Below are 25,019 nucleotides of genomic sequence, written 5' to 3'. Positions count from 1 at the left end.
AAGATAGCAAATAAATTTTCATATATTTGTCTCGAAATTTAATGCAATTATAAACAACAAAAACTATGTGTTAAGGGTCTAATTTGCTGTGTTTCAGTACATTTATTTAATATACCGATCACTAAACTATAAGTATATGCGCTTTCGGCTCTGATTTTATGAAACGCTTTTATCATAGAATGATGAGCACCCGCTTCCGCTTTTGTGCTGCCTTCCTTGTTGTTTCCACACTTAAGGCTGCCTCCGCGTGTGTTCAGAGTTATGCCAGTCAACAGCCGGAGATCGCAAGGAAAAGATGCATCTGTGAGTCTGGCAGTATTTGTGTTCTGTTGGGTTTCATTTAAACCTTATCAGATCAGATCCGAGAACTAAAAAGGTCAAATATGGCAGTCAAAAGGATATTATACCACTAACAAAAGGTGTCAATAGTATCACACACGTAACATGTTAATTAATACTAATCTACTGTTTGGCCCATAGTTAGTACCTTAGTAAAATTGCATGTAATTTTGGAAATCAAACAATATATGGTATGGGATTTCCAACGAGTCGAGTCGGTCACCATAATATTTGCACTACCACAACCACAATACATTTTAATGAGCATAATATTTAAATGTATTAAAGTTATATTAATATTATTTATATAATGTTTATTTAATATATTTATATTATATACATAATTATAATTAGCTTTCTGTACTCTGTATGTTGCTTTCACTTGTTATTTGCTGATCTTGAAGGAATAGTCAGTCTAAAAATAAATATTCTGTAATTGTTTATTCACCCTCATGTTGTTCCAAACCTTTCTTTCTTACGTTCTGTTGTGGAATTATTAAATGGCATTAACATTTGTCCATATTGTCATTGACATTTTCTGGCAGGTGCAGGGGACTAATGACAGCAGTGTGGTCAGTAAGGTGTCAGCCGCAGCACAGGGCTACTTCCACGATGATTTCCTGAAGCATTTTGTGTGCAAGGTGTCAAGAAGAGCTCCACTGATTAATAGGTACATGTTTAGGAGACGGTTCTTGCTCCTTCAGTGACTTTTTTTTTACAGAACAGATATGATATTTCTGATGCATGTATATTTTCTCTCAGAGGTTATTATGTGCGCTGGAAAGCAGTCGATCACTGTCTGAAACAGTTTTTCAATGCCACTCAATCCTGCTCGAGGAGACAGGTGGGGTGATATGTTCACCTTTTGTGTACTGTATGTGTTTCTACTGTAAAAAAAAAATGTTTTATATATATCTTGCACATATTGTTCTCTTAATCTCAGATTCTGTCACTTGGAGCTGGGTTTGACTCCTTGTATTTCCGGCTTCATGCAGAAGGAGCCCTTAGAGGCGTCACAGTTTTCGAGGTTGACTTTCCAGAAGTTGCCCGGCGCAAGGCTGCCTTGATCAATAGCAATACTTGCCTGAAGGACATGTTGCCAGATAGGGATACTGTCTCAAATCAGCAGACAAGTAGGATGTTCACTGTACCACATATTAATATATTATTTTACAAAACATAACCGCTTAAATTGTATAGTACTGTTAATAAATGTTATTATCCATAAATATATGTGCATATTTTGCTAGTAATTTTGTCCAACCCTGTCATTCGTCTCTAAAATGTCATGTTAAAACATTTGCGATATGTTTCTTGCTGATGTGTAGATGCTGTGTTCATCAGAAGTGGTCATTATAATCTCATTGGTGTGGATGTCAGGAAGGAGCAGGAGGTGGAGGTGACTCTGAGCAGAGCTGGACTACAGTGGGACGCTCCCACACTTGTCTTGTCAGAGGTCGTGCTGACTTATATGGAAACACAATGGTGAGAATGTGAATTCTTTAACTTGAATTGCAATGATTTGCATGCGTGCTCCTGAACCATTGAGCCTTGTTGCTTATTCCATAGATTGAGCTTTGAGTCTTGCCTGCAACATACTCTGATCTCATTGCTATTCTGCCTTTCTAATAGCTTTCTTTTATGTTCTACTACAACTGTTTAACAAAAGAGAGGCCATATCAACATTAGACCAAACAGACCAGCTCATTTTTAACGAGTGTTGTGTTTTGGTGATTTACTCCAGGTCAGATGCTGTGATTGGCTGGGCTGCCAAGTTACTCCCACAGTCTGTGTTTGTGATGTATGAACAGATCCACCCAGATGACCCTTTTGGCAGGGTTATGCAGAACCACTTCCTGAAGCTCAATTCTACCATACACGCTCTCAAACAATATCCAGACACTGTCGCTCAGACGCAGAGATTCATACAGAAGGTATTCCATGAAATGTATGTTTTATACCCATTTCTTTTTTAATACTATATAGCCATGTAGTAAGTGGGAGTATGTAACTGTTTATTATTCAATATATAAATTTTATACAATGTAATATACAATTTAATTAAAGACCTGACCAGGCCACAGAGTTGGGTGTATGATAACGACTGACTGACTGTACATAATACCTACCGTATTTTCCGGACTATAAGTCGTACTTTTTTTTCATAGTTTGGCTGGTCCTGTGACTTATAGTCAGGTGCGACTTATTTATCAAAATTTATTTGACATGAACCAAGAGAAAACATTACCGTCTACAGCCGCCAGAGGGCGCTCTATGCTGCTCAGTCCTCCTGTAGCCGCTCCCTGAGCAGCGTAGAGCGCCCTCTCGCGGTTTTAGACAGTAATGTTTTCTCTTGGTTCTAAATAAATGCGACTTATAGTCCAGTGCGACTTGTGTTTTTTTCCCTCATCATGACGTATTTTTGGACTGATGCAACTTATACTCAGGTGCTACTTATAGTCCGAAAAATACGGTATATGTATTTTAAACTATACCTTGTGAACATGAATGAAAGCCTATGTTCATTTCTGAAATTTGAAGGTTGTATTGACCTTATTCATGAAGATTTTAAAGTTTTAAGGGTTGAAGCGATACAAAGATAGATAATATATGTGACACTGGACCACAAAATCAGTCTTAAGTGTACATTTTTTCGAAATTGAGATGTATACATCATATGAAAGCTGAATAAATATTGACACATTGATGTGTGGTTTAGTAGAATCGGACAATATTTGGCCGAGATGCAACTATTTGAAAATCTGGAATCTGAAGGTGCAAAAAAAATAAAATAAATCTAAATACTGAGAAAATCGCCTTTGAAGTTGTCCAAATGAAGTTCTTTGTAATGCATATTCCTAATCCAAAATTAAGTTTTGATATATTTAAGGTAGGAAATTTTCTATAAATAATTTTGACCTGTACAATGTTTTTTTGGCTATTGCTACAATATACCCCAGCGACTTGGTTTTGTGCTCCAGGGTCACATATACACTGATTTTTTTAACAATACTTTAATACTTTTAATCAGCATTGGTGCATTAAATGGATTGAAAGTGACAGTAAGTTATTTCTCTCTCAAATAAATGTTGTTCTTTTGATCTTTTATTCATCAAAGAATCAATGTTTTCAACACTGATAATAATACATGTTTTTGTGGAGCAAATCAGCATAATAGAATGATTTCTAAAGGATCATGTGACACTGAAGAATGGAGTAATGACACACAGGAATAAATTAAATTTTTTAATCTATTAAACCTAAAAAAATTAAATAATAATAAAAATAAAAAAAAGTTAAAAAATCATACCAACTTTTAAATACTTAATTGTGACCCTGGAGCACAAAACCTGTCTTAAATGGCTGGGGTATATTTTTAGCAATAGCCAAGAAAAACATTGTATGAGTCAAAATAATCGATTTTTCTTTTATGCCAAAAATCATTAGGATATTAAGTAAAGATCATGTTCCATGAAGATGTTTTGTAAATTTCCTACCGTAAATATATAAAAACTTATTTTTTGATTAGTAGTATTCATTGGTAAGAATTCATCTGGAAAATTTTAAAGGCAATTTTCTCAGTATTTAGATTTTTTTGCACCCTCATATTCCAGATTTACAAATAGTTGTAATATCGGCCAAATATTGTCCGATCCTAATAACCCATACATTAATGGAGAGTTTATTTATTCAGCTTTCAGGTTATGTATAAATCTCAATTTCGAAAAATTTCGAAAAACTGATCTTTGTCTGCCACAGGGCTGGGAAAAATGTGTCTGTCTGGATATGAACAAGTTCTACTTTGACCTTCTTCTTGAAGATGAGAGGCAGAGAGTCGAGGGACTGGAGCCTTTTGATGAGTTTGAGGTGAGGAAACAGCTTTTGAGTGTTTCCAGAATCGCCACTGAGTCTAACTTAATGCCTGATCCCAGACATGTTTATCTTTATGATAACAGGAATGGAACCAGAAATGTTCCCATTACTTCATCCTTACAGCCTCCAAAGGCTCTACGACCAATCAAGCACTTCTCACACTTCCGAATGGTAAGTGTTGGTAAGATATTTGGTATTATGTGTATCACTAGGTGAGGCAGTGTAGTAGAGGTACATGTGCTCTTTTCACTCCTAGTGTCCTCCATCCCTCACATGACTCCTCAGTGGGCCGAGCACCCTCCATTGCTTATTCAGCCCATGTGTGGGTCTCCGAATATAGAGGCTGTTGGTATGGCTTCTGCTGTTCTGACACCTGGAATCATCTTACTCACCGGAGGCTGTGGGAGAAGTGGAAGAGACACAGCAACGAGGGTTCTGATCAAAGAGAAGGATGGCTGGAAGTGTGCCTGTGTGGAAGCTCATGGAGATCAAGGTGATTTGATCAGTGCTTTATTTTTGCTTTTGTTAATGGTTTCCTTATTAGAATTTTTCTAAATGAACTGTACGACCTGTCTGTTAGTAAATAAACAAACTTAAAAGTATTTATGGCTTTATGCGAGTACCCTGTATTATTATTATTATTATTTTTTTTTTTTTTATAGTATTTGCAAGTTGGAGTAATTGATAGATTTTTGGGGATATGAAAATCTGTAACATTTGAAAACAGTAATCTCTTTTGTTTAATTTATTATTAAATAATTTGGTGTGGAGACCAGTTTAATTATGTATGTATGTATGAATATCTTTGTCTCGTAATTCTTCTCCTCAGTAGTTAGTGTTTATCAGACGTTGACCTCTATCCCTGGACGTGGAGCCATCCTCTTCGGTGGCAGAACTTCTCCACTCAATCCAACAGGCAGTGTGGTGTGTGTGACCTTTGACCCGGGTAACGAGCAATCCCAAAGTGCTGTACAGCTGTCATTTAGGAACATGGTTTGCACCGGCACTGGTCCAAAACCACGATGGCGACACACATCAACCTTGATATGCTATAAAGGTTAGAGATTTTATTCTAGTTGTTTTTGTAACTTTTTTGATTATAAAGAGCAAAATAATAAATTCTTAATGTGTCGTTCCAGATAAGACCTTTCTATTTGTGTTTGGAGGACGTACAGAGAAGGATCCAGTTCTAAGTGATGCACATTTCCTGTGTTTGGAGGACAAACACTGGACTGAGGCATGACTTTCTCATATTTCTCATTTCTCATCTTTCTAATATTAAAACCTAATAAAAAAAGATAAGACAAACGGATACACTACAGCAGGGGTTGGCAACCTACGGCACGCGTGCCAACAGTGGCACGCAGAGGGATAATCGCTGGCACGCAAGCAATAAGGAAAACTGTATAATGACGTACAGTTTGATGTAATAACTTCTCATAGTCACACAGCCTTGTTAGGAGCTACAAATAATATTAAAGTGTGAGAATTAACTTGCATGGATGCACGTGCAAACACTGCACATACTAGGTGCTTCAGATCAAAGCCTCGGTCTAACAGCACTCGTCAATGTCAAAATGACTGAGATGGCCAATCAGATCAAAGTAGGCGGGGTTTACTGTTCACAGAAGCAGAGCGCGAAGCGTCAGTTTAACGTTAAAGAGAGTGAGGTAAGATGAAGCTGCAAATCAATTAACATTAGTCAACTTTTAATAATACGTTTTACCATAGAAATGTTAAATGACCTAAAGCTATATCCAGTGATGAAAAATTTTCTGAAATATGGCCATTTTGAGAGAAAGAAAGTGGGGGGGGGGGTAAATTGTCTCTCTCTGCAGACAATGAAGCGATTTTGCCCCTTTGTTGTTGAGAAATATAATGTAGCGATTCAGTATCGATTAATAAAAGTAGCGTGACAACACTCATAGGTTTATGAGCTTCTGAATGCTACTTTTTGCACAGCACGATCTCAGATCTCTGTGTGCGAGTGGTGTGTGTTGTGTGTGTGTGTCTGTGTGTGCACGTTCATCAATTAAAGCAGTGCATTAACGTTGATTAAACGTTAAAAAAAAACTTTTCTTTATCGTATAATAAAAAATTGTGTATGTACCGTTTAAATACAGAATTATATCGGGGGGGGGGGGGGGGGGGGGGGGGCTGTGTTGGCACAGTGGTTAACCATAAAAATAAAAAATGGCACGTCATGCCGAAAAGGTTGCTGATCCCTGCACTACAGTTAAAAAGTTTGGGCATGTAAGTCTCAGCCAAGTCTCAGCCATTACTCCAGTCTTCAGTGTCACATGATCCTTCAGAAATCATTCTAATATGCTGATTTGCTGCTCAAGTATTCCTCTTATTACAAATGTTTAAATTAGTTTCAGGATTCTCTGATAAATAGCACGCTAAAAAGATTAGCATTTCATTGAAATAGAAATATTTTATACCAGTAAAGGTCTTTACTGTCACCTTTGGTCAATCCATCCTTGCTGAATAAGAGTATTAATTAAAAAATCTTACTTACCCCAAATTTTTAAACAGTATTGTATATGCATTAGATTTTGCAACTATCTTGTAAGGGCAGCATAATGTTCCTACTTTTTTTCCTATGTTTCAATCAGATGACAGTTGTTGGTGCTGTTCCGGAAGCCCGTCATTCCCATTCTGCTTGTGCCTATGGAGGGGGGCTTTTGATATTTGGAGGTTTGGGGAAAGGTGGCAGACCTCTCTGTGATGCTTTCTACCTGAGACCCACATCATCAGGTTTCTGTTGGGAGACAAAGAATTTACATCCACCCCCAATTCCCAGGTTCAAAACAACTCACTTACTGGGTGTGAAAGAATGAAAATATTGTTATGAAGTTGTGGCACCTCTCAGTGATCAAAATCACAGTCTTGGCCTATTTTTTCAGATATTCTCACTCAGCCCATGTAGTAAATGAGAAGTTGGTTGTGGTTGGTGGAGTTTGGCTTCAGGCTGATGGAGTACCAGGAGTTGCTGTAATAAATCTGAGCACTGGGAGCTGTGTGGAGATCCAGCTGGATACTGTAAGTTACTCTCGCTTATGGCAGTGGTTAATGGTTTATTATAAAATAGAAAATTTTGGCTCTAACATTTCCTGGGATAAGCATAATAAAACAATTCTGACTGTGTAAGACATGTTCACTGCTGTTGTACAATCCAAATATACATATGTAATAATGCAGAAAGCTGCTACTGTATGTTGTGTGTTGACCAAGAACAGCCTACAGATAATTTAAAGGGTTTGTTCACCCAAAAATGAAAATTGGCCTGTGTTTTACTAACCCTCGAAGCATCCTAGGTGTATATGACTTTCTTCTTTCAGACGAATGACCAAAGTTATATTAAAAATTGTCCTAGCCCCTCCAAGCCTTACAATGGGGTTAAGCGGGTGCTTTTTGTCAACAGTCCAGAAGACGTGAAATAAAGTACGTGCATCCATAATGAAATGTGCCTCACATGGCTCCAGGAGGTGAATAAAGGCCTCCTGTAGTGAATCCATGTGTTTTTGTTAGAAAAATATCGATATTTCAAACGTAATAAACACTATTTTTCTCACTTCCACTGACTGTCGTACACGGAAGCTATTCTGGCCTTAAGACTTATGGACAATATAACTTGAAGGAATTGTTTTATTATTGATATTAATAAATAGAGTTGGTCATTGGTCAAAAGGTGTGGAACCATATTTTATTAAAACAATAAGCTACCTAAGTATTGTATTGTATTTTTGCAGCTGACTAATTATTTTGGCAACCAACAGTTTTCATATCTAAAAAGAAAAATCACTTTAATTTATTTGTCATTGCTTATCTTTTTTTCTAATTTTATTTTATTTCAGTCATCTGTGCCTTGGCCTTTGATGTTGCATTCATTCTGCTCTGAGCTGCTGGACTCTGAGGGGTCGGACATGGTGCTCATTGGTGGAGGTGGAAATTGTTTCTCATTTGGAACTCACCTCAATCTCCACCCCGTAACTGTAGATCTAAGACCAATACTTTGTAATTCATATTAGTCCAAGTACAAACTACAAACAAGCAACAAATGTGCTGCTGAGTGAATCTCCAGCCAAACTTTATTTCAGCTGGAACTCAAGTGAGTCACAGCCAATTAGCCCAAGTATTGTGACACAGGGACATCACTCAGTGAAACGGCGGAAAGACTGCACGGTGGGACAGACCGCACCCCACTCCACTGGTTTTCGGTAGTTGCCCTTCTCCAGGAAGTACTGGTGGCCACGGTAGTTGGGATGCTCATAGAAGATCCAGTAACCATCCAGAACTTTGCAGGAATGGACCTCTCTCAGACGGAACCTCTCTAGCACAGATGGACAGTCTTCAGTGGACTCTATGGCCTGACCTGTGAAGTCAGGCTTGTCGTACAACTGAACCTTGTACTGCATTCCACTTGTCTGCATGGGTTGGATTTATTTGGTTTTGGGAAGGGAAAAAGGGTAGAAATATGCAATAGAGATATTCATTCAGGGCAGAAATTGTTCTGATATTTTATAGATTCAACACATCATACTTTTTATATGGGGTTGTATAAGTGTTGGAGAAGATGACCTTTAATGTCAAAAAGTAAATTCAAGAGAATTGCATTGATCTGAAATTTAATTTAGTCCTTTGTATGGTCTATTAACTAAACCAAGCTAAACATTTGCTTACATTACACATGTAAGTCTGGTCTTTCAACAAGACTGAATCAAATACTGCTGACCATATTGACACTGATTTATTGGCAAAAGCCATGTGGACTAATTAGGTTAAACTGATGTAACAGTTAGAAAAGGTCTGTGCATGACCTTCCACTACTCATACTGTCCCCGGCTTTAATTGAATACAGTTCTAACACAGTATTGTGAAACCGCTTCATCATTATGCCCAGTTTAAAAACATAGCAAATCATATTCTATACACTATTCAAGATGTTTAATAAAAAAAGCTCACTAATGTACACTGTTGAATGTACCAGTTAAACTTACAAGGCGGATGAGCTTGCTGGAACTGAGACAGTCATTGAGGCCCATCCAGCCCAGGTATTCAGGATAGTCTCCTCTGGTTAGCAGATACCGGTTACCCATATAGTTGGGCCGCTCGTAAACCACCCAGGCACCACTTTCCACATGAATAGAATTGCAGCAGGTCAGGTAGGGATGGAAGTCAGAGCAGTCACTGTCACACTCATAACGGCGGCCCTGGAAGTTTTTGTCCTCGAAAAACACAATCTGAGGGACCGCAAGAGAATGTTACAGAACACTTTTATACCTGAATGACCACTTTTTCATGTTTTTGGCTGGTCGGCCAGCAAGCAATGTACATTTTATCTCGTCTGACCAATGTGACCTTGCTATTAATTTGTATCCACTGATATGCTATTGACAATTTTCAAGATATATTAAACTAGCTACTATAAGTAATAACCAGTTTATGTCCGCAACCAACCAATATTGCACATTTAAAATCACGGATAACCATCTTAGTTTTCAAATAGCCTGATCTGTAATTAAAAACTGTATTGTTTCATAATCTAATTCAACACAGTCCTAAAGTGCTGATCTGACTGCAGGCCAAGATGTTTAGAAGAGAGGTTTTAGAAAACAGGGCTTTTAGAAAATAGTTTTAAAAGTCAATGACATCATTTAGGCATTGCATTGCATTCAAGTATACAATAATATACACATTTAAATTTTCCCTTATATTCAAGTGATTTTCTGCTCACCCTGCCCATCTTGAATACCGTATTTAGTCTTGTGTGGATAGGTGGTCTTAGTGTCCGGAGTGAATGTTTATAGGGCGGTTTAAATATGCAGGTCCCAACATAAAAATGACGAGCAGGGGAGGACCATATATTCACTTTGTCATGAAAATGAGATCCAAAAATCGAGTCAGTGATTCTAGCACTATTCAGTTTTTTTCCAGAAAAGCAAATAGGGATTAAAGGACAATGACTAGCCTGGCATGGGCTTTCATTCACCCTGAAACAAAACGGTAGCCTACAACTGGACCAACCTGAACCACAACAAACACGGTACACCAACCAGCACCTGATGCCAAGAGCACTGCCAAATAAAGAGCCCAGACTCATTGGATTGTATCATGCGTTGCTGAATGGCACTCTTTACTCTGGCTCAGCTCTTTTCAACAGAACAGCCACTGGCAAATGAACCAACTAACTAAACTAAATCTGGAGAAAACGTGTGATTTGCATATACACCATTGAACAGGCATCGATAATTTGGGTTTTAAAATGAGAAATCAACAGTGAAATATTGTATTTAATAAAGTAACCTATAGTAAATATACCCTGCACCAGAATATGCACACTTTCCTGCTACCAAAAACATGTAATGAGTTAGAGGTCCCAATGCTCACTCTACACTTAACTTCATTGAGATTATAAAGTGTGCAGCCATCTTTCCGATTAGGCCAAGAGACATAAGGATTTTGAAAACAAAATTTGGTCAGGGTGGCTTTTTTTAAACGTTTCAATGCTGTAAAAAATTTTCAATATCAGCATGGTTGGAAGTATTGTGTATTTAAACTAATATATTGCACGTGATACCGGTGTTGTTATTGTTACCTAAAAATAAAATATTAAAAAAATATTTAGCAGTAACTAAAATAAAACTGAAATTAAAAATAAAGAACTAACTTAAGAAAATCAGATATATGTTGGATTTCCAACTAAGATTAAATACTAAAATTACTCTAAAACTGAAATAAAAAAAGATATATATATATATATATATATATATATATATATATATATATATATATATCATTAAAATAAAAACCTAAACTACTAAAAAAACACAAATGAAAACCAAGATTATATAAAAAAATATAAATATTAATAAATACTATAATAACTGCTAAATACTAGGAGAAAGGTACTTTATCAGTTATTAAGATTCAACCTGTTTTTATACAGTCTATGGATTCAACAAATTCCATTCTATTAAAGTACTACCATACTACCAAAATTCAACGTAAGATGAAAAATAATTACCGCTCGTTGAATTAAAGAGGCATTACACACATATACTCCATTCAGCAAGCCAAAGCTAAGTGCTATTGATTCAATAAAGCTCAAAAGAAAGATGCAGGGTGTTGTTTCACAGACTAAAGTCCAAATAGCTAAAATTGTCTTCAAACTGGATATGAAAATGGAACCAAATTACTAGTCAATATTCATGCTACAAAGCGGTCTATGGAATATCTACACTAACCTATAAAATGCTGATTCAAACACATTTCAAATGTTCACTTAAGACATGAATACATTCATGAAACATTTTAAGTGACAGCATTTTTGGAATCTGTATTGTGAAGATACAGTAATAGTGCAATTACAGTGCAAGGCATTGTGAACATAGATACAGCATAGGAGACATAAACATTTCTACTGGCCATAAGATTTCAGAAGGCAACAGCTGCAAACTCTTCAGTGAGTGGATGCGTTATAACAGGTACCAATTGTGATAGACATATTTGTCAGTAATTACAGTACATATCTCATCCCTATTCCCTCTAAATTCATATAAAGGCAGCAATCGGGTCCCTTTCCTATTTTAATTATATAATGATTCTCGTAGGTTGATATTCTCTTGCATATCAACCTCTGGAATCACGGATTCTCATGTCTCATAACAAAGAGTAACAATGCTTAAACTATCAGACACCTGCAGCAATTATACAGCAACTCTAAAAACTACTCCAGCATAGATTTTTCTAGATGTCAATAATGTGACAGGACACAAAGTCCCAAAACCTGATACAGCATTGACAGTCTTCGTACCAGAAGAACAAAGATGTTCGATGAAGAGATGGCAAAAGCAGCGTTAGGTCATTCAGCTGTTCTTTTAGAAAACAGTTGGCGCTCGTCCCATTGCTTGTTCAGGCTGTTGTTCTTTGAGTACAGTTGGTCCAGAGTTGGAGGTGTGGCTGGAAGGCCAGTGGTCCACAGAGGTGGAGGGGGTGAGGGCAGGAGGGAGGAGGCTGTCAAGCTCTTGTCTTTGTCCCGTCTCAAGCAACCACTCATGAAACTTCTGCTCCACTAAGGCCTGAAACTGCCGCCTCTGGACCCTTTAAAACAACAAAGACAATGCATCACTGGTGCATCCAAATGTCTCAAAAAAAGAAAAAAAAAAAAAAAACTTACTGCCCATGTGATTATGGAGATGCATTATAATTTTACATCAGATTTCATAATGCTAGACTTATATTAAACTAGATTTAATCTGTTTAAAAATAATCACAGAATTTCTTTTAAAGCTACATAAGCCCAAACCCCAAATATATTAATAATATATAATAATAAAAATAAATAACAATAATTACAACAACTACAACAATATCTTGTTACAATAAACCTAAAATCATTTGGTTATGGAATGCTCAAAAAAAAAAAATAATAATAATAAATCAACAAAACGGAAAAATAAAAAAATATTTTATTCTAAAAACATAAGATATAAAAAATGATTCATAATTTTAAATAAAAAAATAACACACTGACAAAATGCAACAAGAAATGCACCAAACACCCCAATAAAACTAAAAGAGACTAGCGCAGGGGTGGTGAACTCCGGTCCTGGACAGCCGCAGCCCTGCAGAGTTCAGCTCCAACCCTAACTAAAACTCACCTGCCTGACCTATAACAACAACAGCAACAATAATAAAAGCAACTAGAATGATGTAACAGATCTAAAATGAAAAAATCTTAATCAGCAGAGCAGTTTACATTGCATACCACAATGTCTTTTGGCTCCTAAATTTGGTGTACCACTAAACCTGTGCCTATGTTTACTTAACTACGATCTGAACATGGCTAAAGACAATACTACAGCCTCGAAAGAAACGGAAAAGTGGGCTCACTTGTTTAGGTGTGCTTCCTTCACAGTCTTCTGCCAATCTTCTATCGTCTTCTCTCGGCTCTCCATGGTCTTCTGGTAGTCTGCTGGCAGGCCCCAAGGGATCTCACAGTTATCCCCCTCCATTTGAAAGGGTATCACCAGCGGGTAAAACTCAGCAGGGGGCTGGATACGGTAGCAGCCCGTATCTGTAGCGGAACCCTCGGCTCCAAACAGCAGAGGTTGGTTCCATAAGTTGGGAACCACAGCTAGGCCCACACTAGCCATGTGGTCCTCTAGAGTTGGATAATGTGTGTGGAAGGGGCCCAGTGTGAGAGACACATTCCCAGGTAGGAGAAGGGGTCGAGTAGGGGTGAGGGCATGGATTGTGCAATGAGAAGAGCCGCCTACGGTCAGACGGCCGGCCACACACACCAGACGAACATTCTCACAGCTCTGAATGTGGACAATGGTCCCCACTGGGCCGAGAACCACTGTACTGTTCCTGCACTTATCCAAGGTCACAGACCTGCAAGATAAGGACTTAGTTTTACATTGATGTTTACAAACTGAATGACATCAGACTATGACCAACATTTATTTTACATTTCTTTTGACATGAAGTCCAAGTAAGGCAATGCTGTTTTTATTATTAGGAATGGGACATGATTATACTAACAGATTAGTTGATTAATGTGGTTAACTAGTGCACATTCATTCATTCATTTGATTCCTTATTCCATGTCAGCAACTTAGGTCAAATATTTTCATTGAAAGAATAGGGTAAATAGTTAAAAAAATTATGTAAATAAACTAATTAAGAAACATTTTAAAAGCAGTTGTAGGATACTGCAACTGGTCTTAAAATGACAATAATGACAAATGTATCGCCCATGTGCTTTTTAAGAAGTTACCTTTCGATTCCACATCCAATTGATAGCCTTCAAGAAGAATTGAGGAGTTAATTTGCAAAAACAGATAACTGTTTTTAACAATTTTTATTTTTTTTAAATCATGTTTTTTCATTGTGCATTCCAATTAATCTCAATCAAATTGCAGCTGGGTTATTTTGATTAGGTAAAAACAATACAGCTAAATAACACAAAACATGATAAAAATAAAAAACTGGATTTTTTAAAAATAAAATAAAAAATATCTGTTTTTGCAAAGAAACTCTTTAATTCAACTTACATCGAAGACAAACAGAGAGAAAAAGTGTATTTGATACACAGTTAACAATAAAAGTGCATTTATTTAGCTTTACCAAAGTGATTCCTCACCTCAGAGGAGAGAGAAGGTAGATGAAAGCCTCACTGCAACGGTGGAGCTTGATGTTGGCATTGTTCAGCTTTTCAGAGTCTTTGGCCAACGTCTGTTTGCAAACCTGCGACATGAGTAACAGTCGACTTCCCGGAGGAGCCATGTGAGCATTTCTGAATATTTTGGCTTTCTTTAGGGTGCCCTCTACTACAAAACAAAAATATAAAGTGTTGGTGATACTATAATCTGGTTAACCATCAATCATTTTAAAGGGTTACTCCACCCCAAAATGATAATGTTGTCATTAATCACTTACCCCCATGTCCTTCCTAACATGTAAAAACTTTGTTCGTCTTCGGAACACAATTTAAGATATTTTGGAAGAAAACAGGAAGGCTTGGGACAGTCCCATAAAATGCCAAGTAAAATACACTGTCAAGGTCCAGAAAAGTATGGTAAATGGTAAATGGGCTGCATTTATATAGCGCTTTCGACAGACCACATGGCCATCCAAAGCGCTTTACAAGTTGCCTCACATTCACCCATTCACACACTCATTTACACAACGACTGCGGTGTCAGCCATTCAAAGCACCATCCAGCTCGTCGGGAGCAGCTGGGGTTAGGTGTCTTGCTCAAGGACACCTCGACACTTGGTCAGGTGGAGCCGGGAATTGAACCACCAACCTTCCGGTTTGTAGACAACCTACATGAACCACCGAGTATGAAAGACATCATCAGAATAGTCCATCTGCTATCAGTGATTCAACCGTAATGTTATGAAGCGTCAAGAATACTTTTTATATGCAAAGAAAACAAAAATAATGACTTTTTTCAACAATTTGTATCCTGTGTCTCTCCACATCACCGCAGCGCCATTTTGGAGGATATGACCTGAACGCAAACTGCCACGACACAAGAATCCATTTTCTACGTGTATTTACGCTTTGATTTGAACGAAAACAGTCCATCTTTGTAGTGCGGCTGACACAGAAGAGTGTAGACTGCTTGCGTTCAGCAAATATTCAACAAAATGACACTACGGTGATGTGGAGAGACACATTGGAGACAAATTGTTGAAAAAAGTCATTATTTTTGTTTTCTTTGCATATAAAAAGTATTCTTGACGCGTCATAACATTACAGTTGAACCACTGATGGCAGATGGACTAATCTGACAATGTTTTTCATACTTTTCTGGGGGTAAATAGCTTTTTTTTGGGGGGGGGGGCGGGGGGGGGGGGGTGTTGTGTAAGTGATCAATGACAAAATTTTTATTTTGAGTTGGAGTATCCCTTTAAGCTAGACAAATTAAAATCAGTGTATTAAAGATGATGGTTTTGGTACGTTTATGCAAATGACATTTTTATATAAAAAGTTTGTTTCCACTCAGTACTCACAATTTAAATGAAACTAAACCTCAAATATTCCCAAAGAACGTTTGATTTGTGATACTTTATAAATCCCTGAAAAAAAAAACACAACTTTACTCCTTTGACAAGAACTTCCAGTTTACCTTGCAGTGCCCATGCCAGTTTCTTTCCCGACTCGGAGCAGGTGGAGATGCCGAAGGGATTGAGGCAAAGGGCCTGATGCAGAAACCCCTGGAACTGCTGCAGAGAGTAGGAGCGACTGAGTTTGGAGAATCCTGCCTGGGACTGCAGTGGCGAGCGGCTGAGGAGCTTGTGGATTGGGTGCACGGTATGGCTATGGCTCACAGATCCTTCCAGCAACAAACTGAGGCTTTCCAAGGCCTCTGAAGTGAGCTGGCTGTCACGCAGGACCTGTCCTGAACTGCTCAGCTGGCCTGGCTCCACTAGTAACTCCAAAAGCTCAGACAAGTGTGTCTGGATGAAAGTAAGATGAGCCTGGTCGTCCCAGTTCTGCTAAAACAGAAGGAATAAACAAACTTCTACCCAAAAGTGTTCTCTCTACACTGTAATCATTATACACCAAAATAAAAACAAACAAAAAAAACAGATCCTTTCTTCCTACAGTATTCAGGCATAATGTATACCTGATTGTCTGAGTAACAAGTTAAAGTACATTCAGAAAACATATAAAATCTGATAATGTCTAAGGATTTCACACACACAAAACAAAAAGAAAATAAGGAAAATGAAACATTTTACAGGATACCAAATTTCAATTTCATTAATTAAATGCAATAAAAGCAAACAAATATATTTCTGTTATATGTAATTATTAACTATTTGTACATTCACATTTAAAAATGTTCAAAAGATTTTTAAGGTTTTTGTCTTTTATGCTCAACTAGGCTTTAAAGGAACAGCATTTGTTTGAAATATAGAGATTTTATAAGAAAATAAATGTCTTTACTGTCACTGTTGATTAGGGTTGGGTGATGTCTTAAAATTTTTTGACTATGTCTACAGTGAAACATTACGATGGACGATGACATCGGCGGTAGGATTGGGGGAGGTTTGCCCGAATCCTTATAAGGGAAAACAACAAACAATTCCTAACACGGTGTCTAAACTGGATGCGAGCGGTGCGGCCCGAAAAAATACTATAGAATCACTGATCTATAACAGAGATGCGGCGTGGCATGACACCACAAATCCCTGACAGTAAACTGCTGCCGCTTTTTGTTTATGACGCGCTGACACAAAATTAGACAGACTTTAAATGATGCGGCTCGGCGCCACATGACAACTTTCGTGTCTGGTGTAGACACTGTGTAAGGAGGGTTGACTGAGGACGATGGGGAATGATTGGCAAATCCTCATTACCACTGACAAACATGTAATCTTGTAAAATGTGTGGCAAGTACAGCTGCTCCATAGTATAAACTAGGGGTGGTAAAAAAAATAAACGAACCGTTCGGTTCACCACATACAGTTCGCTGTGACCGCGGTTCAATTTAAATCTGACAAAGCATCTGTAATATGGTTTGCATCGCACATGCACAGATGAGACCCGAACAGCACATGGTAATATGTATTTAAACTAAACTCATTTAAGCTATGTCAGTTTAAACATTTAAGAGCCAAAGGATGCGTGAAAGGTGGTGACGATTATAGGGGCCCACGACTGAGGGTGGACCCCCGGCGATCTCAACCGTCTGGCTGAGGCCAGCCTAAACTACAGCGTGTTGACACGAAAGCTTATCATTTTCACGTGTTTTTAAGCCTTGCCACTTTCCAATTTAACACTTAAAAGAGTGTAAATCATTCAAACACAAGACGTGGAAAAGCTACACTGAGTAGATGGTTACCCGCGCGCGGTGTTCGGTACGCAGAGAGCCGCGTTTCGCAGACAGCAACTTTGAACCCAGCTCTCCTTTGCAAAGTTCTCCTCGAAGTCCCTCGTGCACCTGAACGAACAAATACAAATCGCAGTTTGAACAAACAGAAAAGGATGTGAAAGAGCCCAATTCAGTACCGCGGTGTTCTGGTGTTCAGGGTGCACGCAGAGACGTGTCTCAAAACACTTGAATGTCGAATTTGCCTCTTTTTGCTCTTGAACCGACAAATACATAAAAAATATGTCAAAATACCCGTCTTGGAAAAAACTGTTGGTCATGTCTAAAGTGTTAGTAAACAGTTGAGAAAAAAATCTATTATATTGTATGCGTTCATTGTCTCTTAAAGTGACCACACCTAATTTAGCTACTAGCTGCTGTAATGTTAATCCAAGAAAATGAAAGAAAATCACTAACTGCTCTTGACTGAATTACTTTGTAGTTTCAACAAAAATTAATGCACAATCAAATCAACAATTACTATATATATATATATATATATATATATATATATATATATATATATATATATATATATATATTAGGGGTGTCGCAATATACCGGTATTGGCGATAACCATGATATTCAACGCAACAATTATAGATATCGTGTTAATTTAGTGTGTGATGATATACCGGTATTAGCAATAACCGCAACATTTAAAATGAACAGTTCTCTTATGATAACACCACATGTAAATACTCCAGTGCCAGTACCTGGTTGAGCTCCCAGGTGGCAGTACTGTGCCTTAACGCTGACACTGTCACACAAGAAGGAGACACAGCGCTCGCAGCTACTCAGAGGAGAGCCGTGTTCATCAGAGTAAGTTGCCATAATTTTACTGGTCATAGAATGGGAAACGTTATATTAACCTGTTAACAGCAGTTTTCTGTGTTCATATATTTGATTAAAGGGTGATTATTTTAATAAGTAACGCGATTTCTTTACTCGTCTTGTTTTTGTATATGCAATCAATACGGCCTGTGCGTAGTCACACTTTATTTCTTTGTTCAAATCTATTAACAGTTACACAATTAAAACTGATCTCACTGCATTAAACTCTATAAAATGTTAAGTTGGTTGCAGTGCCATGCACTGAATGCCTCATCTGCGGTCATTCTTCTATTAGGTTCCTTACTTAACATTAGTTAATTACATTAGTTAACATATATAAAAAAACATTAATAATAAACAATATTTCCACAGCATTTCTTAATCTTAGTTCATGTTAATTTCAGCATTTACTAATGAATTATTAAAATCGCAAGTTGTGTTTGTAAACATGAATGCACTGTGAACTTACATGAACAATTACTCCATTTTTATTAACATTAACAAAGATGAATAAATTGTGTAATGTATTGTTCGTTGTTCATTCATGTTAATACATTATTGTTAATAAATGACATCTTATTGTAAAGTGTTACCATTAATATTTATAAATCATACTGTTGAACTTGACAGTATTTTCTCTCTTGTTATTTTATAGGAGCTGCAAAGAAAACAGAGAAAGCCAGAGTCTTGTGCCCTGCATTTATCAGTATCAATATTATGTTCGTTGGGTGAAAAAGAAAAACTCAATAAACAAAGTAAAACAATCATTTGACTTATCTTTTTCCCTCCAAGGTTTCTATAGATATCACGATATATCGATATCATGAATTTTTATGGCCACAATAACCGTGATATGAAAAATCGAATATCGTGACAGCCCTAATATATATATATATATATATATATATATATATTTTTTTTTTTACTAGTAGGTGAAGGACAATATAATTCATGCGAGTATAGCAAAATAAAGCGAACTGTGACATATTGTACCCAAAAATTCTTCATACAGCGGACTACTAGTGAAAGTGAAAAAATAATAAATGGGACCAAAAATTATTCAGACACTTTGATCTTACCATGTTTGGCTTGCGTGTTTTTTGCTGAATTACGAATGCAACATTCACAGACTCAACAAATTTAAGCATTGCTGGGTAATTGTTCAACAAAGTATTGATAGTTGTGTAAATATTGTCATACTAACAGTTGTCTGAAGTTTTGGTTGATTGTAATCCATTACATACATTTCTATTAGGGGTGTAACGGTACGTGTATTCGTACCGGACCGTTTCGGTACAGTGCTTTCGGTACGGTGCACGTGTGTACAGAATGACCAAATGCAATATTTTGTTTGCGGAACATAGGTACATTTTCGTGTTTCCAAACGAACATATTAAGTGGCGGAAGTCTTCGCGATCAGCGCAAATCCCGCCCTGCAGCTGATTCTAACGGTGACACACTGGCTGCGTGGCGTGAGCTTGGCGTTTCTGCTGCGTGTCAGTTGTGTGACGGCTGCTTCAAGTTTTCTGTGTCTTTACACACCAGAATCGTGCCTGACGCGGCGCTGGCGTGCTGCTGCTACTGTAGGTGACAGAGGAAGACCACCGACAGACCAGGATCTTGTCTTCACGACAACAATATCTATACTTCATGTTGAGCATAAATATAAAGCCTACTGATAAAGGACACCGCCAACACTATTGACGGCAAAATAGACTATGTTTGACAGGTGCAATATGCCAGTGTCACCGGCCTAAGGTTTTCAAAAGGCATCACGCAAGTGTGAACATCACTACAACTAGGAAAAAACTATTGTAACTCAAACGCAGCTCCTGTCGGCATTTAAACAGACCTTTGCTCTTAATTCCGATCGGGCCAATCAACGAAATCTGAGCAGGTCTAAAAACTGAATGATGCTGCACTTTACACTTTGGAAAAGTTATATATATATTTTTAAATATGAGCAGCCCTACAAGCTGGGATTGGTAATGCTGCACTGTAATCATAGTTATTTATTTATATTTTTCATTATATTTTATTATATGATATTGGTTTGAGACTGAGAGTATTTTATTTAGTGGAGAACTTTGCAGCAGTATTTTATTTCTTATTCTTTTTTTTATTTTATATATACTTTATTAAAACGTATTTTTTTTAAAAGGTGTAAACAAATTGTTAAAAAAAAGTGTATAGTAATAAACAACCTGCAGTTTAATGTTTGCATTTCTTTTCCTTACTGTACCGAAAATGAACCCGAACCGTGACTTTAAAACCGAGGTACGTACCGAACCGTGATTTTTGCGTACCGTTACACCCCTAATTTCTATCAAAGTTATCTGACATTATCAAGATTAATTTGCTCTGACAGTTTAACTGTTCAGAACAACAGTTCTTGTAATATTTTATTACCATTTTCTAAACTATAGCAAATAAACTGTGATAATGTGAGAAATGTTGAAGGCGACTGAATACATTATTGGTTTGACTGTCTATTTATTTTTTTCACATTGAAGACTATGCAGTGCTGTTTTGCATTTAATTTATTTGGTTTCTGTACTTGGACACCTACAAACTTGAAAAAACTTGTGTAAAATTGTGTAAATAGCACAAATAAATAAATAGAACGAACAAACAAATTAAACAATTTCAAATGTGGCCCACTGGTACAACCTGCACCAGGGCCCCGCAAACCCCAGGTTTGGCCCTGTTTAAATGGACAAATTCACACAAAAATCATGTCAACCATGCCCGTTTTGGTAAGTATCCTACAGCAGACATAGCCGGCTGAACACAGGCCTACTGTATCAGTGCATTCTCTTAAAAGTGTCTTTATATTAATCGAACAGCAACAACAAAGAAATCACTCACTGCTCGATTAAAAACCTTTTAGAACTTTAATAAAAAATAATCTTTAATTTATACAGTCCAATATGCAATGCTGTTTTACATTTGATTACTTTTTTATAAAAAAAATTTACCTAAAAACTTATGCTAGACCTACCTAAAAAAAAAATCACAGTTTATTGTTTGTATCTTTACTCTATTGTATTTATTTGTGCTGTTGCTTGTAGTTGGATAGAATATTCTTCTTTTTTTTTTTATTAGAAGGTTTATTTTTACCATTAACATAGCACAAACCGAACTGTACCGAAAAAACGGTGACTCTAAATGAGTGAAACAAAAACAAAAAACAAAAAAACGATCTTGCATTCAAAAAGGGGCGGGGGTATCTATCATCTATTGGCCCAACTCTACTGTTGATCAATTTAATCATCCTTGCAAAATACAAGTATTCATATATATTTATTAAAACCAGAGCCCGACCGATATATCGGCCGGCCGATATTATCGGCCGATATAAGCTAATTGCATTTAAATCGGCATCTGCATTTATAACGGCCGATGAAACATGAGAAACAGAGTCTCATGCTTCACTCATGTTATGAGTGTTGCATAGTGTGCCCACCAGAGGGAGCTCTGCAGCTCCAGAGTTAACAACAGCGCCAGAAGTCCACTACAGAAGAAAGCGATTAGCCAAGCCACGTAGATGTAACTTACAGTTTTGACTGTGAGTCTGTCGTTCGTCATGTGAAATGATTGTAGATTTAGTTCATACCATGTATATAAAAACTGTGTGGTAGTTCTAGCTAACGGTCCTATCATTATCACTTCTAAATATTCTGTAACATCACTTACAGCCGCTAATGCATTGCTATATTAGATTAGCCACAAAGCTAATACCATGTTTATCAGTGGAAGAGTGCGAACGTTAATAGGAGGTCAAACTATAACGTTAGCGTTTAACTTATTCTTATTCTATTGCGGTGTGTTTCCCACATAATGACCGCGTAATTGGGCCTTTCACACAGGACGCGGTATGCACGGCGCTTGCCGCTGGGTTCAGCGTTGCCCTTCAGATACAACGCGATTTGTGCTGCCCTATGGCGTAGGCGGGATTTAAAAAACGTTTAGCGGGAGCTCTTTCATAGTCTGTTCCTCCTCCTTTCGGTCAGAAGCAAACATGTATCTGTCCCGTTGTAAGAAGCGAGCGATAGCGCTAGTCCTGCTGATGAGAATTAAGAGAGAAGCAAGGAAGAAGAGGCTACCCTCAGGTCCAGAGAACAATTTGGTGAATTCAGGCTGGTTACGTTACTCTAACGCTAATAGCTTCCTTTTTAGCAGGCCCCTTAAATGCTTGCTATTAACTTGTTTGAAGGTGGTTCTTCTCAAAATTGACAGCGGTGTGTTCATGACACTAACGTTAACCATTCAACTTCGAATTGATTCCGTAATCTTCCGGTAACAGTAGGCTAACTTTACGTTCGCCAGCGCATGACGATGTTTTGATTCAGACTGCACAAAGAGAAGAGAAGAAGATATACGGGTCCGTTGTGAATGTGTCTGTGAGAGCAAATATAGTGTAGTTACAGTAACTACAGTAGGTGCGTCAGAAATGATTAAACCAGAGGGGACATGTAAATAAATGTGAGCTGAACAAGCGCTTTTTTTTTTTACATATTGTTTCAAAGCAGCTTTACAGACATAACAGGAAAATGTTGAAATAATATTGTTAAATATAAGTAGGTAATACCTATTACTTGACAAATAAAAAAAATATATATATTTCTCATTTTTGCCTATGTAGGAGATCCCAGTTTATTATTGTTATAATTCTAATGATGACATGAGTAATGATACATGGTGATATTATTAATACACATGCTTATTCTTTCTCTGTCTCTCTTTCTGCCTACAGATGGCTGAAAAAGGTGAATGCTGTAGCAGCAAAGTGGGGTACTACTTCTGCAAATACTTTAACTTTAGTATTATAATTTATTTATAAAATATATGAAAATATGACTCATGTTTTCAGAAAATACACCTACACACCTTATTTTGGGAGTTTATTTTGGTGTCTCTCTCAGACGAGGAAGAGGGAGATCGTGATCTGGGACTAGGCCACTCTTCTCCAATCAGTGAGGTGCGGAGAGATATTCGGTTTAGTTGCTGTAGATACAGGAAGAGTAGAAATTGCAGAGTGTCCACTGACAGCTAAAAGAAGAGATAGAGAAAATGATTAGTACAGCAGAATGGTAATCATACTTTCGAACAGCACTATACCATTTTTCTCTTACCTTACAACGCTGCCTGTCAAGTTCCTTAGGAGTGTGGCACTGGGACAGAGCTTCTGCCCATTCTAATCTCTGCTCTGCAGAACGAGGCATCAACAGATCAAAAGTTTCAAAATACAGCCAGGCAAGCTCTTCTGCCAGCTGCAGTTTGCCACAAGCGATGTGTCGCCACATGTGCCAGCCAAGCCTGGGGAAGCAGCCGTCCCGTGTCCGAACATAACAAGCCATCTTGCGCAGATAATGCATGCTGAATTTGCTTGGGGGTGTGGCAGGAAGCACCCCGATCAGGAAGGGCTCCAGACGTGGCCATACACATGCTGTGTATTTGTCCATTTCTATTGAAGAAAAAAAGATTTGTTCAAGCGAGTGAGCTGAGTCAGGGAGAAAGTATCAATTCACCAATAACATGGCGGTGTACGTCCATAAGTGATAATGCACTAACAAATTGCATAATGTTATAGACAACAATAATATGAATGACAAGAAATGGTAACAACAGAAAGACTGGATAGAGTTTCCAATACATCCAAAAGTCAAGGTAAGAATTTTATCATATCTAACCAATCTGAGCTAGATGTATGAGGTAAAAGGAATCCCTTGATGGCATTTTTAAATTAACTTGCAATATTTCCATGACAACCACATCATTCCAGTATATGTGTGTGTGTGTGTGTGTGTGTGTGTATATGTAACGTTACTTGTATAATTTGGTTTGAAGTCCTAATAGTTAATTTTATAAATGGGAAATATTACCATTAACAACAGTATAACATATGCCTTATCTTTATCAATTCAACAGCCATTGAAGTTTATCATTATGTCAAATCCACTCACCTGTAAAACAATTTTATTTTCTTCTTAGTTAAACGTACAGAAAACGAGGTTTCGCAAAATATTTATATTACTAATAACAATGATTTCAAACTTTCGATGCAAGCAAGATGTGGATCATTCAGTCAACTTTACGAGAGACATGTTTAGCAGCATCTTTTCCAAAACAACACAGTGATAACGGACTCGCCTCTATTCTCCTTAACTTACCTGATCATTGAAAGTTTCGGGGCTTCAAGCGGTGGTCACCATTGCTTCATGGGTTAACATATAATAAACATATACAACAAATATATATTTAAACTGAAATGCTTTCCAATGCTGTCCACGCTAATGCGCGCGCGACCCGATACCAAACGCGAAAGCGCGCTGCTGTGCCGCTCAAAACTTGATTATTTTCATCCTTTCATTCATTCCACCATTATTAAAGGCACACACAACCACCAACCCGTCACCTTAAAATAATTAACTAGTTCAAGCCTTATAAACATGTAAGATCATCTCTATAGAAATATTTTCACTCAGAAAACAAACAACGATAAGACAGCACAACTATTCATAAGCGGTTGCCATGTCTGTGACGTAACACAAACGCAGTCCGATCTTATTATAAA

General features: G+C 37.4%; 3 protein-coding genes across 4 annotated transcripts; 1 reads left to right on the top strand and 2 right to left on the bottom strand.

Moving 5' to 3' along the window:
- Nucleotides 1–121: 121 nt before the first annotated feature.
- On the top strand, nucleotides 122–8,982 carry lcmt2 (leucine carboxyl methyltransferase 2). Of its 2 annotated transcripts, none has more exons than XM_059499925.1 (14): nucleotides 122–303; nucleotides 891–1,009; nucleotides 1,102–1,183; nucleotides 1,283–1,472; nucleotides 1,668–1,824; nucleotides 2,084–2,273; nucleotides 4,099–4,206; nucleotides 4,296–4,383; nucleotides 4,469–4,705; nucleotides 5,042–5,269; nucleotides 5,352–5,449; nucleotides 6,831–7,018; nucleotides 7,122–7,257; nucleotides 8,073–8,982. In XM_059499925.1, exons 1-14 carry the CDS (start codon nucleotides 262–264, stop codon nucleotides 8,244–8,246), a joined length of 2,037 nt encoding a protein of 678 aa, XP_059355908.1. In that variant the 5' UTR covers nucleotides 122–261; the 3' UTR covers nucleotides 8,247–8,982. The 2 variants fall into 2 exon arrangements, with proteins under 2 accessions (XP_059355908.1, XP_059355907.1); XM_059499924.1 differs by having other exon boundaries at nucleotides 124–303; nucleotides 885–1,009.
- Nucleotides 8,277–10,084, bottom strand: crygs2 (crystallin, gamma S2). The gene is made up of 3 exons (XM_059499926.1): nucleotides 9,953–10,084; nucleotides 9,216–9,458; nucleotides 8,277–8,642 (listed from the first exon to the last, which is right to left on the bottom strand). The coding sequence occupies exons 1-3, from the start codon at nucleotides 9,959–9,961 to the stop codon at nucleotides 8,370–8,372; spliced, it is 525 nt and encodes a 174-aa protein (XP_059355909.1). The 5' UTR covers nucleotides 9,962–10,084; the 3' UTR covers nucleotides 8,277–8,369.
- Nucleotides 10,085–11,527: 1,443 nt separating this feature from the next.
- On the bottom strand, nucleotides 11,528–24,992 carry tbccd1 (TBCC domain containing 1). The gene is made up of 7 exons (XM_059499923.1): nucleotides 24,616–24,992; nucleotides 23,578–23,909; nucleotides 23,333–23,494; nucleotides 15,860–16,226; nucleotides 14,366–14,552; nucleotides 13,111–13,614; nucleotides 11,528–12,318 (listed from the first exon to the last, which is right to left on the bottom strand). Exons 2-7 carry the CDS (start codon nucleotides 23,905–23,907, stop codon nucleotides 12,096–12,098), a joined length of 1,773 nt encoding a protein of 590 aa, XP_059355906.1. The 5' UTR covers nucleotides 23,908–23,909; nucleotides 24,616–24,992; the 3' UTR covers nucleotides 11,528–12,095.
- Between the last annotated feature and the right edge of the window lie 27 nt (nucleotides 24,993–25,019).

The sequence above is a fragment of the Carassius carassius genome, chromosome 19 (assembly GCF_963082965.1).
Source record: "Carassius carassius chromosome 19, fCarCar2.1, whole genome shotgun sequence".
Classification (NCBI taxonomy): domain Eukaryota; kingdom Metazoa; phylum Chordata; class Actinopteri; order Cypriniformes; family Cyprinidae; genus Carassius; species Carassius carassius.
The sequence above is the reverse complement of the archived record's forward strand: the minus strand, read 5'-3'. Positions and strand labels throughout refer to the sequence as shown.

Excerpts from the sequence above, each read along its gene's own strand:
- lcmt2 (XM_059499924.1), top strand. The coding sequence starts at position 262 with ATGCCAGTCAACAGCCGGAGATCGCAAGGAAAAGATGCATCT. Across the intron at positions 1,010-1,101 it reads AGAGCTCCACTGATTAATAG|AGGTTATTATGTGCGCTGGA; the intron begins GTACATGTTTAG and ends ATTTTCTCTCAG. Across the intron at positions 5,450-6,830 it reads AGGACAAACACTGGACTGAG|ATGACAGTTGTTGGTGCTGT; the intron begins GCATGACTTTCT and ends TGTTTCAATCAG.
- crygs2 (XM_059499926.1), bottom strand. Across the intron at positions 8,643-9,215 it reads CCAGCAAGCTCATCCGCCTT|ACAAGTGGAATGCAGTACAA; the intron begins GTAAGTTTAACT and ends CAACCCATGCAG.
- tbccd1 (XM_059499923.1), bottom strand. The coding sequence starts at position 23,907 with ATGGACAAATACACAGCATGTGTATGGCCACGTCTGGAGCCCTTCCTG. Across the intron at positions 14,553-15,859 it reads ACTGGCATGGGCACTGCAAG|TAGAGGGCACCCTAAAGAAA; the intron begins GTAAACTGGAAG and ends TTTGTTTTGTAG. Across the intron at positions 12,319-13,110 it reads AAGGAAGCACACCTAAACAA|GGTCCAGAGGCGGCAGTTTC; the intron begins GTGAGCCCACTT and ends GTTGTTTTAAAG.